The sequence below is a fragment of the Varroa destructor genome, unplaced genomic scaffold, assembly GCF_002443255.2.
Source record: "Varroa destructor unplaced genomic scaffold, Vdes_3.0 BEIS01000004.1, whole genome shotgun sequence".
NCBI classification, from domain to species: Eukaryota; Metazoa; Arthropoda; class Arachnida; order Mesostigmata; family Varroidae; genus Varroa; species Varroa destructor.
Window position 1 is genome coordinate 46,656,743 of NW_019211457.1, and position 22,802 is coordinate 46,679,544.

General features: G+C 40.5%; 3 protein-coding genes across 7 annotated transcripts in view; 1 reads left to right on the top strand and 2 right to left on the bottom strand.

Moving 5' to 3' along the window:
- The window catches only part of Ttc30 (tetratricopeptide repeat domain 30), a 23,066-nt gene extending 683 nt beyond the window's left edge, over nucleotides 1-22,383 (bottom strand). Inside the window, exons 1-12 of one of the 4 annotated variants that reach the window (XM_022803203.2) lie at nucleotides 22,180-22,383; nucleotides 4,360-4,544; nucleotides 4,049-4,223; nucleotides 3,666-3,773; nucleotides 3,308-3,454; nucleotides 2,822-3,091; nucleotides 2,503-2,688; nucleotides 2,070-2,167; nucleotides 1,727-1,873; nucleotides 1,396-1,576; nucleotides 333-455; nucleotides 82-210 (exon numbers count right to left, since the gene is read on the bottom strand). In XM_022803203.2, coding sequence (XP_022658938.1) covers nucleotides 82-210; nucleotides 333-455; nucleotides 1,396-1,576; nucleotides 1,727-1,873; nucleotides 2,070-2,167; nucleotides 2,503-2,688; nucleotides 2,822-3,091; nucleotides 3,308-3,454; nucleotides 3,666-3,773; nucleotides 4,049-4,223; nucleotides 4,360-4,496 — 1,701 coding nt within the window. In that variant the 5' untranslated portion in view covers nucleotides 4,497-4,544; nucleotides 22,180-22,383. Of the gene's footprint in view, nucleotides 1-81; nucleotides 211-332; nucleotides 456-1,395; nucleotides 1,577-1,726; nucleotides 1,874-2,069; nucleotides 2,168-2,502; nucleotides 2,689-2,821; nucleotides 3,092-3,307; nucleotides 3,455-3,665; nucleotides 3,774-4,048; nucleotides 4,224-4,359; nucleotides 4,927-22,179 lie in introns of those variants that run through there. The other 3 variants (XM_022803202.2, XM_022803205.2, XM_086987817.1) reach the window with 3 other exon arrangements.
- Nucleotides 7,508-9,130, top strand: LOC111249395 (adult-specific rigid cuticular protein 15.7-like). The gene is made up of 2 exons (XM_022803208.2): nucleotides 7,508-7,560; nucleotides 7,755-9,130. The coding sequence occupies exons 1-2, from the start codon at nucleotides 7,552-7,554 to the stop codon at nucleotides 8,214-8,216; spliced, it is 471 nt and encodes a 156-aa protein (XP_022658943.1). The 5' UTR covers nucleotides 7,508-7,551; the 3' UTR covers nucleotides 8,217-9,130.
- LOC111249394 (solute carrier family 35 member G1-like) lies at nucleotides 16,135-22,590 on the bottom strand. 2 transcript variants are annotated; one of them, XM_086987821.1, is made up of 2 exons: nucleotides 22,460-22,590; nucleotides 16,135-19,423 (listed from the first exon to the last, which is right to left on the bottom strand). In XM_086987821.1, exons 1-2 carry the CDS (start codon nucleotides 22,537-22,539, stop codon nucleotides 17,992-17,994), a joined length of 1,512 nt encoding a protein of 503 aa, XP_086843947.1. In that variant the 5' UTR covers nucleotides 22,540-22,590; the 3' UTR covers nucleotides 16,135-17,991. The 2 variants fall into 2 exon arrangements, with proteins under 2 accessions (XP_086843947.1, XP_022658941.1); XM_022803206.2 differs by lacking the exon at nucleotides 22,460-22,590 and having other exon boundaries at nucleotides 16,135-21,660.
- Between the last annotated feature and the right edge of the window lie 212 nt (nucleotides 22,591-22,802).

Sequence of the window (22,802 nt, forward strand, 5' to 3'; positions counted from 1 at the left end):
TATATATATATAGAGAGAGAGAGAGAGAGAGAGAGAGAGAGAGAGAGAGAGAGGAACTCGATCAATCTTTTATTTATTAACCTTTTTAGCGAGATTCTCAATTAAAGAAATAAAGCATCGTTTGACGTAAAACCAGGTGTCGGGTGAAAGTTTATTGGAGACCGGTTCAATGCTTTTGATGATACGAGACACTCCGAAATCGTAGTTGCCCTGAGAGTCAAGAGTAGGAAAGATAATTACACAATTGTTATCTTAAGGGTTATATTGATTGATAGAAAATACTTGTGTCTGAATAAAGCTTTAGAGTGCTAATAGTGGATGTGAAGTACTACCTTCGCACAGTAGAGCGTTCCGATGACAAGGTTCACAATGCAAAGATGGTAGACTTTTTCGTTAGGTTTCGTGTAGGCCAGTTGTTCTTCGGCCTGTTCGATCCGTCGCATTAGCTCTTCGGCCTGCAAAAAATCGGAAAGGGCATAACGTGAAAGCAGAGTCACAAGTACTAATTCAGATAACAGATTTGCCATCGGCATAAGTAACTGCAACAAGTTTTTGCCGTTTGTTTCACGAAGCTTTTTTAAGCAATTGACATCATACTACAAATTATTATATCGTCAATTATAAAATTCACAATATACCATGTCAATATCTTTGTGTCTTAACAGTCGTGACCGAATTTTTATCCAGCACTGTTTTTCGCAGCGGTGTATACGCCATCATTGGTAATAACAGTATTATAAACACATTTGCCCAACATGTCGAAGGCTAAATATAGAGGAAACATTTGAATTAGAACGAATTTAACCCTAAGGCCCTCATTCTTTTCCACCTGTGATCCTAGATTATGAAATGAGCACCATACAATGAATATGATAGGCTATGACAGCAGTAATCGTGGTGCGAAATTTACAATGTTAGCACTAGTAGGCTACCTAGCCGCGCGGCGACCTCCCGCACAAACCTAAGGTAGGTCTAAAGGCGAAACTGACATGCGTGGTTTCCATTTTAGTTATAAAGATCTAAAAGGCTCCCTAGGAAGAACCATTTATGAAATGAAAACCTAGCGATCTTTTGCCATGGGTTCCATGCTGACCGAAAAAGAATGGTCCTTTAAGCACCCAACAAGACGCAATATGATCGCTGAATTTTCCAACTACAATTAGCGAAAAATTTATTCTTAGCACAAACTCAAATTATACGAATATTTTAAGGTGAGCGGCATCGAAACAGAGGCTGAGGTATTCATTGGAGTTTTTTTTTCTGAAAATATTTAGTCAAAAAAAAATATTGACTATATTCTAAAAGAGGTTCTTCAACGTGATCTATTACGTGTCGTATACGTATATAAAATAGATGAGGTTAAATGTTTAATAGGAGCAAGGAAGAACGCAAGACCTCTTCGTTTCGACTTGTCATAATGTAGCAGACGCAGAGATTTGCTAGAACCACTGCGGGTACGTCGAGAACATTCGAACTGTTCTTGAGAAGCGATTCATAGAACGTAGACGCCTCCTTAAAGCGGTCGCCTTGCATAAACAATACATGGGCTGCATTCGTTTTCCAGGACTGCTGGTCGCTGCAAGGAGAGACATCGTTCAATCAGACCGTTTATAAAAATCAACGCATTTATTTTTGATGAAATCCATATTTTTTCCTGTCGCTCAACTTCTGCACACCCAGGTTATGTGTAATGACCCTATTGTATTTTGTCGCAAGCCACACTTACCCGCAAAATTCAAGTGATTTTTTAAACAGTTTTTCCACCTGTACGTAGTTCTCAAGATCCCAGTAAATTTTTGCTTGAGCCATTAAAACAGGCATATAACGTTTCAATTCTTCATCATACTCCGCATCCGCGTTCGACTTTTTCAGTCTGCAAAATAGCGCATATATATATATATATATATATATATCTCGGCACATTTGGAAAGGTAAGGCGTACGTATACAAGACAGACAATCTTCTAATTTCAAGTCTACGTCGAGTAAACATCTATATCGAGATATACGTGAAGCGAATAACTAAATATGTAAAGACCGGATTGTTTCAAACAGAGTTTATGACGTTACCTTCTAAGGGCTTCAATATGTTTCTGGCCCATGTCATCGAGTTTTTGGTAAGCCTCATCTGGCGAAGTTTGACATGCGATAACTGCTTCCAAGAATGCCTACGTACAAGGTAAATGTGCCCATGAATATAGTGTTTGATAGAGATAACGTTACTTTGCTATAAGGTCAAGAAGGCGCTGTTAATACTTTTTTTTTCGACAGATTAGAACGACATGCGTATTTCTAGGTGCACTCTGCAAAGTATGAGACGAAGAACTAACACGCTCGGCTAGCCAGCAGTGCTTCGACCGCCTGTTCGAAATAACTTCACCTAGTTACCCGTCCTCAATTCGAAAGTTACTAAGTTTCTGCGATATCAACGAGCTGACGCGAATGAGCGATTATCACGTAACAGGGTTTGTCTGTTTTAGCGCTGTCTGGGGAGAGCTTGTACCTGGATATGAGGTGCAAGCATGAGGTGAGCGATATCTGCGTGCTCAGCGAGAACATCTGCGGCTAGGTCGTAATGCTCAAAACGACAACACACGAGAACTAGATTGGCGAAAGCCTCCGCTGGACCGCTACCTTGTTCAACGAGGAAATGCAGCTTGTCGAAGGAAGACGACGGAGATGACTCCAGCTGTAATGAACTCAAAATAATCCAGCATAGCTATTGCAGACGTGTATCTCCTGATGTAAGGTTTGCGGTCGTGCTAGTAATTGAATGAGGTAAAATCGTGCATTAATTGCAACGAAAAAAACTCAAGTTGTACCTGTATAAGTGCCTGATTGTGCAAACTAACAGCATCGATGTCCTGTTGGGCGCGGGGCGGCATATCTGTTAGAGCCTCCTTAGCATCAGCGATATTGTTCAGCTGAAACTCTATGGCTGCCTTTAGATTGAAGGCCTCAACAAGGGCGGTGTCGCGTAACACAGCTGAATTTCGAACGTGAACCTCGATTCCCTCGGTAGCCATTCCCACAGAGAGTTCGGGATGTTCTCGAATCCCTCGTTCAATTATATCAGCAATATGTTTTAGTGCCTAAATTAACAATAGGTTGGGATTAGATGTTATTACTATTTTTTTAACAGTTCAAATTAACAAATAAACGAACAACTGCCCTCGGCGATTCAAGTGCGGTTATGTACCGTGATCATATCGTTTTGTATTTGATGCTTTTCTTTATTTCGCACCTCCACAAACGGCTAACGCCTATTGTTTCGTATAGAACTTATCCATCGATTTGAAGAGTGCTACCTGTTGGTATAGCTTTAGCCTGTAGCAACACAGCGCCGCCGCGTAACAAAGTTGCGCACTATAGCCTTGAGCCTGCATTGCGGTTTGAAATTTCTGACGCGCTTCCTCGAACTTATTTTCTTTGTACAGAATGCATGCATGATTTACCTGCGGATGACGCCGAATAACAGGGTTAATTGGAATTTGTCAATAGAGGACATCTGCTTCCTCCGCTAATGTGACTACTCAAATGTCCTTTGAACAAGCACAGCCTGGCGCGGTTGACTGCTTCGCACACTGCATCCATGTTACACGATTCTTAACTAACGAGCTATTTATAATTATTCAATAATGAGGTAGAAATTAGGAAGGCCCGCACCTGCACGTCAGGATCGCCGTGATCTTCAGCTGCTTGAAGTTCCTTGGCGGCCGAGGAGACATCGTCCCGTGCATACTCTATAGCCGCTCGAAGCTTGTGTAATGACAGCTGGATTTTAAGCATTAAACATAAAAGCAAGGCGCGAACGTACATGCGCTGATCAGTGTTCACAGATACAGTGGGCGTACTCTAGAAGATCGCTAAAAAGCGCTTTTATGGGTTTCTCTAAGGGCACAATGAAATAGCTCACGGCCAAAATCGATTTTGCTCTGTATTTATCAATAGCTAGCCAGCGAATGTTCCGTGTGCCGGACTACGGCTCCGATTGAGACGAGCCACAGGCACGAATTTCCCATCTAGCGTACCTAGTAGCACCTATTTACCTTCAGTTCTGGAATATCATCCATCTGCAGAGTAACTTTGTACGCTTCATCGAACAGACTGGCTTGATAAAGCGCATTTGCATAGTGAAGACGATACCGCTGTGACGTTTGCTCATTAGTACTAAGAAGGACAAGCTGCTCGTAACAATTTGCTGCATTCACATAATCCTGTAAACTGCAAGCAATGATTATTTAGTTGCACCAGTTGCTGCGACGCCGTTTACCAGCCGGTGTTTTATGCACCGAGCTGATTAACTAGAAAGCATCAATCAGCTCCGGGCTGTTCACTGTTGTTTGATGGGCAAACTTACCGGTAATGCGCATATGCCAGTAGAGACAATGCGGGTCTCGAACTTGGATTGAGCTGGAGTTGATCTCCAAGGAAGGCGACGGCGTCCTCGTATTGCCCATCTCTCAGTAGTTCGTAGACGGCTCGGGTGTACCCCATTTAGGTACCTTTACAAATTCGGTGTTCTCGTCTCAAGCTAATATGAAACTTCACATATGGACAACCCAAATCACACTATAGCACTACCACTACTAATTGGGGGTATTTGAGCAATATAGTTAACTTTATAAATATCTACTTACACAATCATATAGATTTACGCCTTTTTTATATATGGCACTGTATACGTTCTCTGTCACTCTACGTCGATGCGACGACCGTAGATCTGAAGCCAACACCTCGGCAAAATCGTTCGTAGACCGCTCCGATCTCAACAATAATAACAAAATTAGCTTATACAATGCCGTCGTCATATGAATAGGAGCGGAAGTCAGTCTTCCCCTTTGGGGTAATGCGATATAGGGTCGTGTAAGAGTTTTCGTGATGTTTATCCATGGAGTAGCGACAGTGGCTATCGTTGCCATAGCGACGGAGCTACGGACCGAGCAGCGTTCCGCTGTTTTCTGAATCTGGCCACTTAATGTCCAATCAGAAGGCTCTTAGAAACGCGCTTAAAAAATAATATATAGCCGGGATTTGCTAATGTCCATTGCGTAATGTTCTATTGCACATTATTCCATTTGTAATGACCAGTATTACGGACATTCTGCCGATCCAAGGTCTAGAATATGAGGAGGTCACAAAATGCGTTCTAGAATTGCAAAAGAAAGCTGTAACTTACTCATTCCCAAGTAAGTAGTATACGATATATTTTTTGTCTAGTGCATTTAAGTAATTACGCGTCTTTTAATGATACATATGTTCTGCAAATATACAACACTGGGGCAAAATAAATGCGAAAAATGTAATATATTACTGAACAGAAGTATATCTATAGCTGATGTAATTGCATTTAATTGTAAATCACCAAAATAAAAGTCATGCCTTTTTTCCATCGTGAACGTCGCTTTTAACGCGTTCCGTGTATGCCATGACGGCAGCGAGTGAAGCTTAGACACGAATAAATATAATTAAAAGCTGTATACTTTTAAACAATACTATCTATTGCCATCGGTCTGTTAAGGTTACTTGACTGTATAGATATTTTGCTTTTTGTTTGCACCATTTTTTACCTCTTGTAATAGCTGGCACTTGACAAGATTGGCGAAAGTTACTTTGGCATATTGTTATTATGCCGCTTCATGGGTGTGTTGAATAAAAATCCCGATAAATCCAGCAGGACGTGTCTGAAGTAACGTTCGGTTGCTTAAGTGTCAAGCGGACAAAGGCGAACTTGGATATTTGGGGAGATACAATTCGAGCTAACAATTGTGGTTTACGCTTCTTGCGAATATCTGTATTTGTCTTAGATGATCTGCAGTATTCTTTGACTAAGGATTTTTCAGCAGATACCTTATAAACGGCCTTATGGTCACTATTACTGTTTTGTGCCATCGATTATTATAAATTCGACTGAAAAATTCTATGCTAACTAATTACACTCTAATTCCTAATCGGGTCCAGCTTGGCCATGTTTGAGTTCTCTTGAAGTTACTAAGTAGTTAGAAAAACTATCAGCCGTCTGCTTGCGACAAAAGATGGGACTTCCATTTGCGATCAGCTATCACAAATAATTGTGCTCCCGTTAAATAGAATTTTATTTTTCCACCAAAACGTATTGAGGATAACTCTATTCTTGTAATTATATCTCTAGGGACGACCTTTCTCAGAAGCCCATCGTTCTTTTTGCAAATCCATGTTTCACCTCTTCACTCATTTTCAACCTCACACTAAAGGGAAACTTATCTTGATCTTACATCAACTGTAAGTTATATCTCTCGTGGATTTGAAAAAGTGCGAAATAATTTTTCGAGCAAGAAGTTGATTTCGTTAATTGTATTCCCATGCGTGTGCTACCTTTGAATTGGTAACAGTTTCTGTTGAGCGTCCCAAAGGCAAAAAAAAAATAGCTTTCGGGTTTATCTGTCTTGTATCCTGCATTTTTTTTTGTTTATTTCACTATATGTCGAGGGCTTGAGTGCTTGCTTTGAAAATAAGTAAACCAACGAAAATAGGAGAAAATACAATTGAATAAAACCGAGAATAATAAAAACAACAAACAAACGATCTTTTTTAGCCAAACCCGTAAGGCCCGCAACAATAACAATACACACAGTTTTTTTCTGCGCAGTTATTTACATAACGAGGCTGTACTTTCTATACCCAATGTTGTGTTTTAAAGTTTATACGGTTGCTCTCTACATCGTTCACGTAAAAATATGCCCTTTCGTGTGATTACAATACTGGTGCACATAGACAGGGCCAATTTTTGACTATATTATTTCAAATGAGGCGTTCTTCCTACACTCCAGCTCGTTAATATCACCGGGCCGTGTTCATAACGCCATCACGACGCACATTCTCATACATGTACACACTTTTGTATTAAAATAGATAGACAGATAGATAGATAAACAGACAGATAGATAAAGGGCCGACTGGACTGGTAGCGTATTCATACGAGTAACTTTTTTTTTATTGGAGATTCCGACCTTGCTTAAGTTTTTTTTTTTTTTTTTAAATAGAGTTGAAATACGACTGACCGCTGTCAGCTTCTTTGTGCGATGGCATTTATTTGTTTCCAGTCGAACGCTATAATTGGTTATCGAATAGTTCATAGTTCGGCTGAGATAGTGGGCGAAATGTCTTGCGTTCACACCCCCCGCCGCTAGACCCGAAAGCGAAATATAGTGGACACACCTATTGTTTTTGCAGTGCTTAATGCGATTTTTCTGTTTTTGTCAGCATAATTGTCACACGCTACGGGTAGCGATGCTAGAGCACTGGCGCCTATTGCTGCTGACAAGCCTAATCAGGTGGTCGCAATCCTTACAGAATCCCGCGCGGTGTGATTCACTTTGGCAACGGCAATTGGGGTCGCTTTTGCTTCACCTGCCATTGGTGTTAGCCCCATGTTTCGCTCAGCTTATCAGTAATCGCTTTTACCGCTTGTGGAAGTCCTTACCCGATTTTCTACGGTCTACTTAACGGGTATATATTTCCTTCCTAATAGTGTTGAAAACGCAGTTCATTTGAGAATAAGCAAGTTTTAACGATGTTCCCAGTAAGTAGACGTGAATAAAGGGAGTAAGGATACCTCGCCGATGTGTAATACGACTACACGTAGAACTTCTAATTTGGAGGGAAGCCTTAAAATTGAGTTAGATGTGACCTTGCCTTACTTTGATTGTTCCAACGTACCTACTTATATCGTCTTATATTCAATGCGATTTAACTGTACGACAATTTCAATTGCAGTTCGTCGTGATCGCCGCGTGCATTCTCTCGACCGCTTTTGCGGGTGGGCATTTCCAGTACGGAGGCCATTACAAAGGCCATCTCGGAGGTGAATCAGTTGCCACTCGACAACAGGATGATTATGGCAATTACGAGTTCAAATATGATATTAAGGACGACTATGGAAATGTGAGAGGACGGCAAGAGAAGGGCTCGCACGGCCAAATCGTAGGGTCGTACTACCTTGGCGAGATTGACGGAAGGCACCGCAGCGTTGAATACCAGGCCGACAAGCTGGGCTTCAGGGCTAATGTTAAGACAAACGAGCCCGGCACGAAGACCAGCGAGCCCGCATTCGCTCCTTATTACAACAAACACTATGGAATGTCCATTCCCTCGGGATCCATCCAAGTTCCTCACGAATACGGTTATGGTCACGCCGATCTTGGTCAGGGGACCGCTCTCGCAGCGCATGGGTATTAAGATAGATACTAGAATATTTATTTTTATTAATACTGAATTATTGTCTTTCACTGTGTTATGTAGTAGCATCGTTCATAGCACTCGTTAGCTATTGCTTTTGATGCTGATTTCAACATGCTGAATCTACGCTGTACGTTCAGCTCAGCGCTGCGAGTTGATCTGTTTGGAATTACAGATTTTCATCCGAAGTGTATAGCCTGACACCCTGAACATGTTACAAAATATGTTCAGGGTGTCAGTGAATAATTTTTCCGATTACATCGAGTACATAATTTAATATCAATAAAGCTTAAATTTTAGAATTATTATTCCAATTATTAGTATTAATGTAAGTGGAAAGCGTCTTTGCGAAAAAAATTCCGATTTTAAAAAATCGATTTTATAATTAAACACTATTGTATGCATGTTAAAATTGTTCTTAAAGAAAAATACATAAAAGTAAACCGTAGCGGCACAACAACGTTTGTAGGCCAGGACAAATTTCTCCTTAATTTAGGTCTTTTCGCAAAGATGATTTGGTCTTTTAAACTGTGAAAAGTATCCAGACAATCTAGACAAAGGCCATTGATACCTAGCTAATACGAAAATACGTAACGGGCGTAAGATAGTTTAGTACAGAGCTTAGGCAGTGATAGTTTTACTTCTAATCGGATTGCCGACTGAACTCAATAACTGTAAGGCTTACCATGAAAAAATCAGTTTCGTTACCAGCCGTTTTTGGAATCAGTCTAAATTTAAGGTTGGCATCGTTTAATATCTTATTTTTTTCTCAATTGCAACATTTTCTCTATCATATCTAGGTATTAGCAACCTACTGCTCATGTACCGCTATCGTGCCATGTTATTTTGATGATGAAATTGTCGCATATTTTAATTAAAGTAACATGCTGTTAATCTATTTGTTAATCTATTAACTTTTTTTCTGTTTTTACTTTAGTGTCCAAGAAATCATTTAGAATTAAAGAGCAAATATTAGATTCAACACATCGTGCCGCTAATGAATTTACAAATTGCGAATGTTAGATCATGTTGGAAAACCAAAGACAGCTGTTTGCTTTGTAAAAATAACGCATGTCACCCATATCATGATAGATGATTATCAATACATACACAACACAAAATTACCTTTTTTAAAAATATCTATCCTAGGCACATAGAAGTAAAATTAGGAAAAAACAAGACTGTCACGCAAAGCTTTGTCTTAAATATAGAAATTTACTGATAGAAATAAAGTGTGTAGAAATAGAGCAACAAGCTGTTGGATAATGCTCAGTGCGGTCTGACTGCCCTCGACGTGAAACACGATCAGTTAGATCAGTTGAATTCATCAGAAGTGATCGACCTTCTTTCCTTCAAATAATTTATCCTCACATAAAACAATTTGTCAGTCTGGGTTAGTTTATTTGATTTTTTTGTGATCTTGCAGTAATAACGTATTTGCACACTCAAGAACACATGGAATTATCTAGGTTCGAAACCGAACGTACTTTACGATAGCGGTCAGTTTTCTGAAGATATGGCTAACGGCCGAGGCGAAACGCACCGAACGTGAGGCCATATGGGTGACGCCCTTTTAAGCTGGTCTTGTCTCTATAATTTTCAGAGTGTTTCTTTTTTTTTCAAGCTTTTCATTCAAGTTTTATTTCAAGCAAAGCGTTTCAAAGTTTATATCACAGTGTAGTATTCGTAGGGTACTTCTGAGGTAAATAATTTGTGTTGGTGAAAAATGCCATTTGTCAGATCTCTTATGGCTCTCATTCAGTATTATTTTGCCTAAAACGTTGAAAAACAGTTTTTACAATGTAAACCAAATCTATTTTCATCAATTCTTAACCAATAGGGTAATCGTTCCAGATCATGATCAGAAGACCTTATTTTGTCATTGTTATCAGGCTTAATGTATGAACATGCTCTAAGGTAGTCTCCGGAAGTTTTCGAGCTTACCTTTTAGAGTACAATCTTCCGTGGTTTATTCAAATGTAGAAAAAATAGATCTCTACAGATGTCGTTCATTAGTCTTGGATACACATGCTGCTTGTAGAAAGGATTGCTTACCAATGGTCTGTAGTCATATGGTTAAAAATCAATAACAACAAATGGCGTAACTCATTTCAACCGTCTAAACTTATGTAAAAATGGGTATCGGGATTATTGGGACTTTTGCGAAACGTTTAGTAAAGACCACAAGTAAAGATTAAAAATGAAGTCGTTTTGTGTGCCTCATCTATGAGAACTCCGTAATCAAAACCATAAAAGCTCTCGGAATACTAACTCCTCAGGCTCCTAAAGTGTACTGTGATCAGCCTTCGTAAATCGTAACTTAACTAAAAAAAGCTAGTTGGCTGTAGCGTTCTGTTATTTTCAAACATACTAATCTGTTTAAAAAATTGCGTAAAATGTATGCACTATCGACGATAGAAACTGCTTTTCTCATCATTTATAATAGACTCTTAGTGCGAAATATAAAACTGTGATCTAAAACATTTCAAAAGCTCATTCGCTTGAAACGCAGTGTACTGTTATGCTGTTACAAGAGAATACGAAAAACTTTTGGAATATGCGCCACTAGCAGACGAAATTTGACTAGTAGATATTCCAGTCTTCTAGAAGCTTGTGAGTGAAAGCCAGTTGAGTTTACTTAGTTGAGTTCAGAAGGAAAACACCTTTTAGTTTCAAAAATCAAGGTTAAGGTCTTGTTCCTCAAAGGTTACAGCTGAAAAGGAACTTCATCGCAGATTGGTGAACACATGAGGTAAAGAGGCCTTTAGTGAGATGCAGTACGTGGATGGTGCAAATTTATTAAGCACAAAAATTGAAGACTACCTAGGAGGTGACTAGTTGTCGAGCCCCGAGGAACAAAAATGTATCCAATTGATGAGACTTGTTATAGAAACGAAATTTGAAGTCGAAGGGCTATGTTGACCAACACTGGCATTTCACATCTTAACATGTAACAGAACTATAGCCAAAAACTGGAAATTGAAAAAAGCCAGTTGGAATTCCATATAAAATGTTCCACCTGCACTTGGCGGGACGTTAATCAACTAAAAACCTTTTGGAACATACAGCCGTCATAGACGGGACATGATTCAATATCAACCGCCAACAGGAAAGGTATTGCGCTCGAAATAATAAACTGTAAGTTTGTCATGATAATACCTGCAATGTACATCAGGGGGCATCTGTTACGATAAGATACTTACCAAAAATGAAACAACAATGCGGCCCGCTATCTCGAATTCTTTAAGAGGCTCATAGACAATTAAAGGAAGGCATCTGATTACCTGATGATAATGCTATAGACCTCACCGCTACGCCTCAGTTACTTCTTCGATTGAACAAAGGAATAACCAAGGTTGGCTTCGAGCGGTTTATCCTTCTGATTCGAGTTCGTATGATCGCAAAGTTTTCGATGCCATAAAAAGCAACTGGCGCACTAATTCTGCTATCGATTTATTCTGGGAAACCATAGATCGAACATCATATGGGAACACGAACCGTAGGTGTATATGACTGTCCAGTAGCCAGAGGGTTGGGATAAGTGGGTAAAAAATTTTTATTTTACCTCTAATACACATACAGTAAAAAATCACTGGTATAGCCCAACTGGTTAAAAAATGATTAACTTCCAAAGTCCGTTAGATGCGCCTAATAGAAGCTGTGGTTCGATGTATGATTTAGAACGTTTCAGGGAACGGCTTCTGAAAACGACCGTTTAGTAGTCATAATTATTTGTAGTGTTGTCGATGCCCAGCGAAAAGGCTACGGTGTATAGGGCGTAAAGCGAAAGATGTTTAGCCAGAGTGTTTGCTGTAAACAGCGAGATTCCTGAGGCCGATATGGTTAATTGATATGATGGTATAAATGTACCTGCTCATAGTAATCTTTTTCGTAATGTACCAATACAATCAAACAGGAAACAGGAAAAAAAAAGTGGGAAAAAATGTAGAAAAAACTAAATGCAGTTACTGTTCCGGAGCGTGAAAGTGAATACTGAGCATTTTTTAGAATGCTAGTCATGTAATGAGACATATAAGATAACCAGATAATGCTCAAAAAATATATTGCGTTTAGCATATAGGTTGCTATTGCTAATATTGAACCTATAAACATCTGCGTCAATAAAAACAAACATTTAATGTGAGTGTAGTTGATTCATTAAATCATATAAGAGAAAAGTTGAATTGCAAGTTTTTGTTTCCACCTAGACAATTCACTATAGCTTCCACGTTTTATATATTAGGCTTTTAGCTATTCGCGATCCTAACATATCTCTCATTCATCTTTAAAACAACGAAGTGATCAAAAATGGTGTGGGAACCTGATCTGCCGGTAAGCCCGGAGCGCCTCTACTATCGCGGTGATTTTTTCACGTTCATCAATTTTTTTTTCTCTTTTCCGGTATCGATCGACATTTTGTTCAAAATACAATATTTAATCTGAATATCGCAGTACGTCGACCTCCATGTCTGGCCGCAAAATAGCAGCATTAATGTTATCCATTTTTCACCGAGATCCAAATGCTGCCGAAACAACCGCAGATGAATGTGCCGTGTCTGACGAGGGCCTGTACTCATCTTTCCGAATGTGTCAAAGGCGCCTTGAGCTTTCTTTGAAGGAGAATATATTAGGCAAGCCTATATCTCTTCGATACATGGTCCTCGCAAATATCCCGTGTATACTTCGCAGCTTTTTGCCAATGTAAAGAATGAGAAAAGTGCTGATGTAGGTAGCGATCTTACCACGAGGCATACGCACCTTCAGAGTCCGAACAACGGTTAAGTTTTGTAACTTTTTTTTAGTTTAAAAGGATTAAACTAGTCTTATAAGGCAAACTCGTAGACCATTTTGATCATACGAAAATGGAGAGTAGAGAAAATTGGATATTACTTTGCACTAACTCAACTATTCTGAGGTATCCTTTATTACAGTCGGAAAGTACAGCAAAAACCTGACGGCTAAGAGACGAATTGATAAGAACATTTTTACCATAAAACAACTCGAATTCACATTTAATAAATGTAGGAATAGTCGTAAGATGCAGTCTTAGTACAAAATAGGATTAAAAGATTGATGTTCTGTCAATCAGATTAACAAAGGACAGAGTTGATGGAGAGATGTCGACCACGGTAACAGCTAGAAAAAGCTAACTTCATTAGCGGATGCATTTCGAAGTAGCCAATCAATAATGTTTTAATATTTAATTTCGTAGATTGCGTAATTCTTCGAAATAGAGCATCTTGTACTTTTACTTTATACTCACGGTATAAGTTGAGACACTAGATGCAGTTGTTCAGTATTATGGCAGTCCCCCAGCTTCCCTTGTCAGCAATAAAGCAACGAATGACATGCAGTAAAAGATGTCCCGAGATAACCTACATGTGTCTCGATGATCGCTGATGCGGTGGCAAGATTCGTACCATAAATCGCCTTATCGTAAGTCGTAAGCTCGAATATAGCGAAGGGCTTATCGGAGATTTTCCTTACAAGAACGTATATCTTCAAGACGAAAGTAACGGCAATGAACTAAAGTGACTAAACGTTCAAAAGCTAAGTTTAGAAGGGCAAGATCTCGTATGAAGTTAGAATCGAAAGCAAAAAAAAATGTGAAAATAAAAAGGACCCGACATTGTGACCCAAAAGACAAAACCCCTATGGTGTTCTCTTAAGTGGGCGTACAGCAATTGTTGTATGCCCACTTACATGACTATATGTACCATTGTCGCCGACTGAAACATCAACTTAACGACCGCAGTAGATATCTTGAAAAAATAAAAAAACCCACTGAACTGATATGGAGAGCCGGATTTCGCGTTTCTTTTTTATTGAAGCGTAATATGTCCACGCAGATTTGCGCTTGTATCAAAGTTCTATATGTGGCTTATACGTAAAAATGCCTTGAATTAAATTAAATGAAAATGCCGGAGTACGCATAACTACGAAGCAAAGAATGGTCACTTTACTTTCCTAATAGTGTCCAGAAGATTTCAGAGGCTGGAGCGACAAGCCACTCCAGGCGGAGGTTCGGCCAAGAAGCAAACACCTTTGAAATCATTCCGTACCAAAGAATTACATTTTTTTTCCCATGAGGGCGAATCGTTGTGTGATATATCACGGTTTCAATTAACGTATTCAGTTAAACTGCTCTAAAGTCACGGATTAGACGAATATGCATAAGCAGCCGTCCGCTGTGATGAATATATGAGGCGCTAGTTTCGGTAGTCTTTCATCCAGTGCGTCATCGATTTTCGTACGTCGCTTTAAATTGTCAGCACTGCCGTTACACGAAATATCCCCGAAATTTAAAGGTTTTAAAGAGAAAGGGCTCTATTCTATAAATGGAGTCTTAGGGAACTTTAGAAGAACACACAAAAGACAAAAGTGGATCGTCATATCTCATTAACTAATCTCTACCAAAAATATTAAATTTGTTAGAGAACTTTTATATTCCGATAAAGTTTCAGCGTTTGATGTCCTTAGCTCTTCTAGTGACATCTTTAGCCTACTGAAATTATGGTTCACTTCATTTTGTAAAAGTTTATAAAAAGGTGTACAGATGACGCTTCCTTTTCGCGAGCCCGTGTTGTGCTGCAAGTTACACATACGGTTGGGGATGAAACCTTCGACAATAGTTGCCCTAAACTTCGACTGCTTTTTGAATATGGCTGTGAATTATAGATTATAGATCGTGTTGTGAATTTGATGATACTACAAAGTTTGACCATCAGAGTGAGAACGCTTAACTGATGCATAATCTATCGAGGTTTATGTTATTTCGCAATTCAGTTCCTTAATTGTTAACAAGATGTTATAAACAGAAAGCTCCAGAAATGTAAAGGTTAAAATATAGTCACAACGGTAGTTTGTAGGACTACGGCGGGATAAAATTATAGATACAACAAATAGTATGGAATTTACTCGATTTAATTTGATCTGTCAAACGCTATATAACGATTATTGGGTTTTGAACTTTAGCATTAAAGAAACTTACCGTCACATACAAATCTATGTGTCTATTTAATTCACTAATGGTCTTTGTTCCTTATACACATTTTTTTTTATATAAGCCTGAGCTTCACTTATTGCTGAAGCAGCCGTTGGTCAGCAGCTGCCTCCAAATACATTTAATATGAATCAAATATATCGTGTTCATGGCAGCCGTTGTTTACAGTGACATGATTAGTCGCTCATTGTTTTAAAACTAGCGATATTAGGAGTTAGAATGATGCTACGGCGCTATAATTGTAACGTCTAGGTACATAATCAACAACGATTTTAAACTTCTTTTTACTGGCTTCAACCTTCGTTATAGAGCCTCATTGTATCAAGATACTGCCACGGCTAGATGTCATTTGCAAACAGCAAATAGAAAAAACGCTTTGCGCGAACCACAGCGGACACTTCCGAGTCCGAGTACTCTACTGCTACCTAACTCAATGTTCCTATTGCGTGTTCTACTAAAAGTCGACGAGCAGTAAAACAGTGTCTGCAGCAAGAGATAAATAATACTGACTGGTATATCGACCTTATAGCATCGATACATTTAGATAATGTACATCGTCCCCATTTTACAGCTAGTTTCTACGATGCTTTATGAGCTTCTCTTCTGACACGTTCTAACTCGACTAGCGAAAAAGGACGAGTAATAAAAACTGACCTTTTCTTCTTTATTAGGCTATTAAGAACCTGGAGCACTGTCGTTGCCCATTTAATATCGAAGGCAACGTTACCTACGATGCCTGTATTCCTAAGCGCGTGGCAAACCTACAATAAACCAGACCAAAAATCGATGAGAAAAAGATAACACTTCCATATTTGTCGGGTGAGTGCTTTCACATATGGCTCGAAATGCTAGAGGGTAGGTGTTTCTGTTCTGGTACTACGATATATTAAATACATGCTTTAAGATAACGAACAGTTTCGTATAGCTCAAATTATCCAATTTATTATTGCTTTGTACACTATCAACAATAGAAAAGGCAGAGGTCGCACAGGACTCTACAACAACGCTCTCAGAATAAGACAATTAACCGCAGTAGCAATATCATAATACTAACGAGAAGTACCGACTATTTTCAGCGCCCACCATAATTTACTTAGTCTTGCATAAATTTTTCTCGCATCAACAGTCACTTGTTTTTTGCATACGGTGGAATGACAATACGTGCATGCCACTGCGAGCATTTTGATCGCGTTATTTTTGTTAAAATCTACCTATCTCCTTGTCAGATATTTTCTTGTAGCATCCAACTACCGACATATATCTGTTCGTATGTAGTCAAACAATCCTTCGCCTTGTATTTGTACCTGTAATAGTTATTCTGGCAGCTTATGTGAAGGGCAGCTAGTGGTCGAAACCCACAAAAAATCAAGGGCTAACGACATCATTCTGCTGTTCTCGCGTTCCTTATAAACGGAACGTAGACACTAGATCAGAGGTTTAACCGCAACGTGTTGTGAGAGCGGAGTATCTCTTTCAATCACCTCTAGCTCTGGGAAGTGAGACTAGCAATTTCAGAAATGGTTTTCGTCTTGGAGCGACCAATGTATTTGGAAGCTGAGCAGAGTAAAATACTATACTTTGTATAAAATAATCTTTGTTTTTATTTTTTTTATGTGTTACTCTTATGGAACAAGATTACTAATTGCAGTGTGTTTTTATATTTGCTTCGCCTTCGTCTAAATTACTAAGGTTCTATAATTGGCTATGTACTGTATATGTGCCTGTTACCTTTCGTGTTGTTATGACTATACGTTAACCACGTAAAAATGAGACTTCGCAGTCTCATTGAACTGTTCTTCACCTAAAATCTATTCAGATAATGGCTCCACGTTCTCCACGTCACACACTGACAATTTGAGCGGATACATCCAGTTCTTTTTTTGTAAAACGGTAGCAAGATGTTTCAAAGCATGCAATTCCGCTATTTACACAATACAGGTTCTATCGATCCTAATTTGCGGCTTTAAGTTACAGAATTAAAAAGTCACATACTAATGAAATAGCACTTCTCCTCATTACGATGTGAGTTCAATAGAGGTGTTTTTAAATAAAGTAGTTCAAAATGTAATACGTAAAAGACAAAAAAATTCGAAAAAAAAGTAGCAAGCATCCTTGCAAGGGTTCAGGAGTAATATCCGAATGCCACGTAATCGACTGTAGCGCAGTTTGCAGCTCACATAAAGAAGCTGGAATGATCAAGGTCACAGCTGCATACAAATTGCTCTTATTTTTAACATTAAAACAAATTTTATTGTCTAATTCGACGCAGTGATCACGGAATATAACATTTAAATTATTGTTCATCTTGTTGGTCAAAAGTATTCCTCAACTCAATTGCATGAGACTTGTTTTTGGTAATATAGTACTTCGTTCAATACTTCTCACAAATTGATTGCCTTTTACCACCATATTTATCGGCAAAATACTTTTCATATGAATTCTTTACATCTTTCGTAAATTTAAGTGTTGGCCAATTGTTTACTTAGTAAAGTAATTTCAGGTCTCTAATTTGCAGAAGCTTACTAACTCGTGTGAATAGAATAATCATTTTTGGCTTGCCAAATTTGCTTGAAGGGGTATGCTTATATACTTGAAATGCCTACTCCAAAGCTACCTGGTAGCCGTCCCCGTGAGCAAAATTACCATTTATATACATATGGTGGTATCTTCAACGTTTTATGAACTCTTATTGCATACTGTTTACGAGAATCAGTACAACGAGTTCACGTGGTCCATCTAAACGTTCGATAAAACAATTATTACCTCTATATATTACAGACAAAAGGCCAATTTGCGACGTGTGTTACTGGATTCAGGTAAACTCGTTGCCCATTTGCGGAAACCAGTGAACACCACACAACTGACTACAAGGATGACGCCGCAAATAGTATTTAAATCAGGTATCTCATGAAAGAAGGCAACTTGAAATATAAACACAAGCATTATATCTACTGTTGCACGCATCACTGAAACAGGACCAGCGTCTTCGCTGCGAAGTGAAAACGTCAGCGTAAGTTGGCCGAAAAAGCTTAAAAGTGCTAGAAGCAGAAGTAAACCGGCATCCAGCATAGTTTTAGGTAGGATAACCGCGCGCTCTATAATTGCGGTCGCTACGCTCGTGATGATAAACGCAATCCATCCAAAGTTAAACATGATCACGTATGGATCGGTCTCCTTGAGTTTGCGTAACAAAATAATAACCGACGCTGCAAAAATACAAGAAGATAGGGCAGCGATGATACCGTACAGGCGTTCGTTGCTTTCACCCATTACCGCGAGGGTACTGGACGGATCTCTTCCGACCAACAATGGAAGCTTACAAATCAACGCAATACCAATGAGCGTGAGCACGCACGTTAATATGTGAAAGATAGAACACACTTCGTTAAGAAAGATGCGAGCCAAGACTGTGACGAAAATCGGTACCGAAAATATGATCGTGGAAGCTTCTCCCAGCGGCATCCTCTGGAAGGCGTAAAAACGGAGAACGAGACTAGTGGAACCGGCGATCGCGCGAGCAAGTAACATCCATCGAGAATCAGAACTGCCAAAGAGCGGTTCGGAACGGATTAGTGCCGCTGGAAACGAAAGAACTAGAATACCGACAAATCTCACTGCACCTAGCTGCACCGCAGGTATATACTTGAGGTTTTTCACAATTGCCGAAGATATCGCAAAGAAGAGCGCTGACAATGAAGCGAAAAACAACCCTTTCCAAAGCTGTGCGAGTGACGGCTGTCCAGCGATGGTTCCCCCCTCAACGTCCGTGGGAACTGTCATGTCCTTGCCTCCGATGGCATTGAATTTTGAAAAGTCCAAGTCGTTCTGGGATGTTTGAACGCTTTTGTTTGCCATGTTGGTACAATCTGTTTGGGTCTCACTGTCAGAGAATTCGGGTTCGAGCTGAGCGAGAGGCGCACGCCGAGGTTGCTCAAATATGGTAGTGCCAAACGGAAGTCGGTATTTTTGAGGCTTCACGGCCGGCGAGGACGAAAGTGTAGCTAACTCGAGGGGCTCCTCTTCGGGGATATCCAAGACCGATGAATCATCGCCGATTTCCGATACCTGGCTAACCGACTCGAATTCGTCCGTAGCAGTGCGTGGTTCGAGGGCGAACTTCGGCGGCGATGCTGGCGGCGGAGATGGAACGAGATGCACTGGCGGTGCCGTCGGGGGTTTCGGATCGGCGGTGCGCAGCCTTGACCTGCAAATACCGTCGAGAAAATCAGCCATATCTATAAGAGTGTCCAACAAACGGTCCTTAGTCACCGTTGGAGGCGTCGGAGGGTCCATTTTCCATGATCGGGAAGGTGTCTATGTATAATGTCAAATGACCGTTTCCGAGATCACATCAGTATACACTCAGTGTCACTCATTCTGACAAACTCGAGCTTTAATGTCCCAGCCTCCAATTTCCCTTTTCGGTCGCCTCCAATGCCTGGCTAAGCGCTCGACAACAACGCGTCTTTGCCGCATCTAATTCTGTCTTGCGCTTTCGCCCGCCATAATTAACATAATATTCGAAGGGAATATCAGCCAGAACGTCATCTGTCGAGATAGGTGTTTTGTTAAAGTATGTTTACATACGTTAGCTCCTCGAATCAGTACCCGGCATTAACAGACATCAAAGACACAGCAACGTAGTCAACGCTAATAACAATGCTTCTAGCCACCACCGTTCCTACTACAACAGCGGACGACAGCAGAGCGCTCGCCAATATGCATCATATGTATCCAAGCCATCGATAACCAGAGGCATGCCTTCATCACATACACACACGACCTTCCCAGATACTATCTCGTTCTTGTTCCCTTTTCCTTTCGCTTTGTCTTTCGTGCGTCCTTTTGTCGTCAAAGTGTACGGTACAGGAAATTCCACCTGCGATAAGCGTGACAATCAGCTTCTAGACCAAACAGTTCAACAATAGCAAACACACAATTCACTTTTGTTCAACTTCCATTCCGTTGCGTTCATTTCAATTTTACCGATACTGTGGGTGCAGGACTGATTTGGTTGGCACATGAGGCCTCTGCAGACTGCTGTCGCGGCTGTTCAGTATAGTTGTAGTGGTGATAGTCACGAGTGAATCGGTAGAGAAACTTCTAGGGAGGTCGGGAAAGTTGTCTTGCCGAGACACCGCCGAGATATAGCGAGGGCTAGTGGTGGAGACCCGCCGCCACAGGCCATAAGCGTGCGCCGGGCGCTGGCAACGGTCAACCAGTAGCAGCAGCAACCCGTCTCCGGAGACGAAAGCCAGTTTGAGGCCCAGAGGCCAGCCAACCGGCCCTTCAGCCTTACGAACATGGGCCTGCGCGTACAGATTGCACACATTACATGTGGTTGGTCCCCGGACCAGCAGCAGGCAGCCTGTGCTCGGTAGGTTCAGACTTGGCAGTCTAATTGTCAGCAACAATGGCCCTGCTAAAATGGGCTATAGCCATTTCTACAGCAATGCTGTACAACTTGTCTGTTGTGGGTGAGTGTTGCAATCACGTTGATGGTTCAAGGCGGGCAAACCGCTAACCGACATTAGCATTTGCGAACTCAGCTAGCAGCACATCACCATGGTGCCTTGTCCCAACTAATTCAATAAACGCGATTTACACATCCTGCTTAAACGACAAGCCAGGCAAATTAAGAAAAAAACAGAAGTTAAATCTTTACATTATTGTCGACTGCATTAAAACTAGGTAAACGCCGATAACCTGATCGGAGTCGAACGATGTCCCATCCTGGGCATAACTGAACATCATTCATTCTATCCACTGACCGGCTGTAGGCCAGTCACACACAGAAAAGAACTGTCGCTCAAATTCGCGCGCCAACGCGGACGATTCGATACGAAGTTGAATACCGCGGAAGGCAGCCGAATATCTGGCTCTGACATCGGGCAGTTATTGTTCCCCGCCACAGCACAGTTATGTATTCGTCTGCGCAGCCTGTAGCGCCTATATCACACCTGTTACATCGTTAGTAGCAAATTTCCGTTATTTGGCGCGTTTTGGCGCGCGCGCAAACTACGAATCTTGGGCCTTCTGATGGCACGACTAGCGCATTGTGGAACTTGTCGACCGATTACAGATACAGAAGAAACCTTCTCTGTACACTGCTTTGAATAATTTTGCTTCCAAAAGCTTCTCAAAAACTGATCTAAATGGTTATTTTCTGATTACTGCTGAAAAAACTAGGCTCTTCACAAAATATCCTAGCCCATCTCACTGTGCAAGCCCCAGTGGAGACCAGTGCCTTGCCCGTGATTTAAGCGCGCAAATTTAAACTACTAACGAAGCCGAGGATGTGGCGTACCCGCCACCGCGGCGGTGCTTGCCCATATTAGCCCGTAGCTGCTGCCACTTCCGCAGGGACCATAATTAATACACGAACCGTAGTCTGCCAGACTGTTGTCTGAGCGACAATGCCACATCTGCGTAAATTTAAACCCAAATGTCTACAACGCATTATGTAATACAACAGCATCAGGATAAGGGTATGAACACAATAGGCAGCCAAGAGTACAGTAGATTAAATCTCTACACGGCTTTATAGATTTTCGACAGGTGTTTTATTCACCATAAAAGGCAAGCCTTTTAGGATTGGATTTAATAACCATGTTGAATTAAACATTTTCAGTTTAAATCATCAAAAAACTAACTGTTCCTGTTTAAAATCACCAACAAGCAGCATCCACGGTGATTCCGACGATTAGTCAAAAATGATTCAGCGAAACTGTGACGTATTGTATTATCCAAATAAATCGGTTTCCCGCTAGAGCACTCACGAAGTCATTAAGAATGTAAAAGGAGCTCACTTTTGGCTCCAAAACCCGATCGCGGCGATCCTCTGAATACCTTGTTTTAAGGTAAAAAATCCTTGCTGGATACATACTTAGTAAGTAAGACAGGTTGGCTATCTTCGAAAAACAATTGTGGCTGTAATCGTCGCGTGATTTCCGTACTCACTCATGAAACACCGGATTCATTAGGCCGATATTTTCTTTAATGGCCTGCTTTTCATATCTGACACCCATGTCTTAACAGCAGTGTCACAGCCAGAAGCATCTCCTTTATTGTTACACATCCTCACAATGCACGTGCCTAAGGCTGTTAATGCTGGGCTCTAACTGACAATGCGGCGCATATCGCAAAATTAACTACGTTGTCGTATAGTAATTACGTAAAAAATTACACCGTTCCCTGCAATAAAATCTCTCAAGAATAAACATTGTTCACTCAACGTTACCCTCTGTTGGGTCGTCCGATGTTAGCTTGCGGTTTCTGTGCATTCTGTGACATTTGCCCGCAGAGTCGGTGGTCACCCATTACCAAAAAAGCATTTCTTAGTATAAGAGTAGTATGTGCGGTGAATGCGATGTAAGTTTACGTAATATGTACGGGTAGTCTTAACAGCGCAGCGAACTCATTTGCTATTCCTTGATTCAATTCCTAAAGTGGAGCTGCATCAGTGAATTGGGTCAAACACAGCAGTTTTCTTCGATGAGCCTCTCTTGAAGGCTACATCCCATGGCTTTCGATTTTCTACGTAATATCAAGTTTTAAAGGTTAACTTTAAGTAATAACCTAAC

Coding starts and splice junctions, on each gene's coding strand:
- LOC111249394 (XM_022803206.2), bottom strand. CDS start 19,512: ATGGACCCTCCGACGCCTCCAACGGTGACTAAGGACCGTTTGTTGGAC.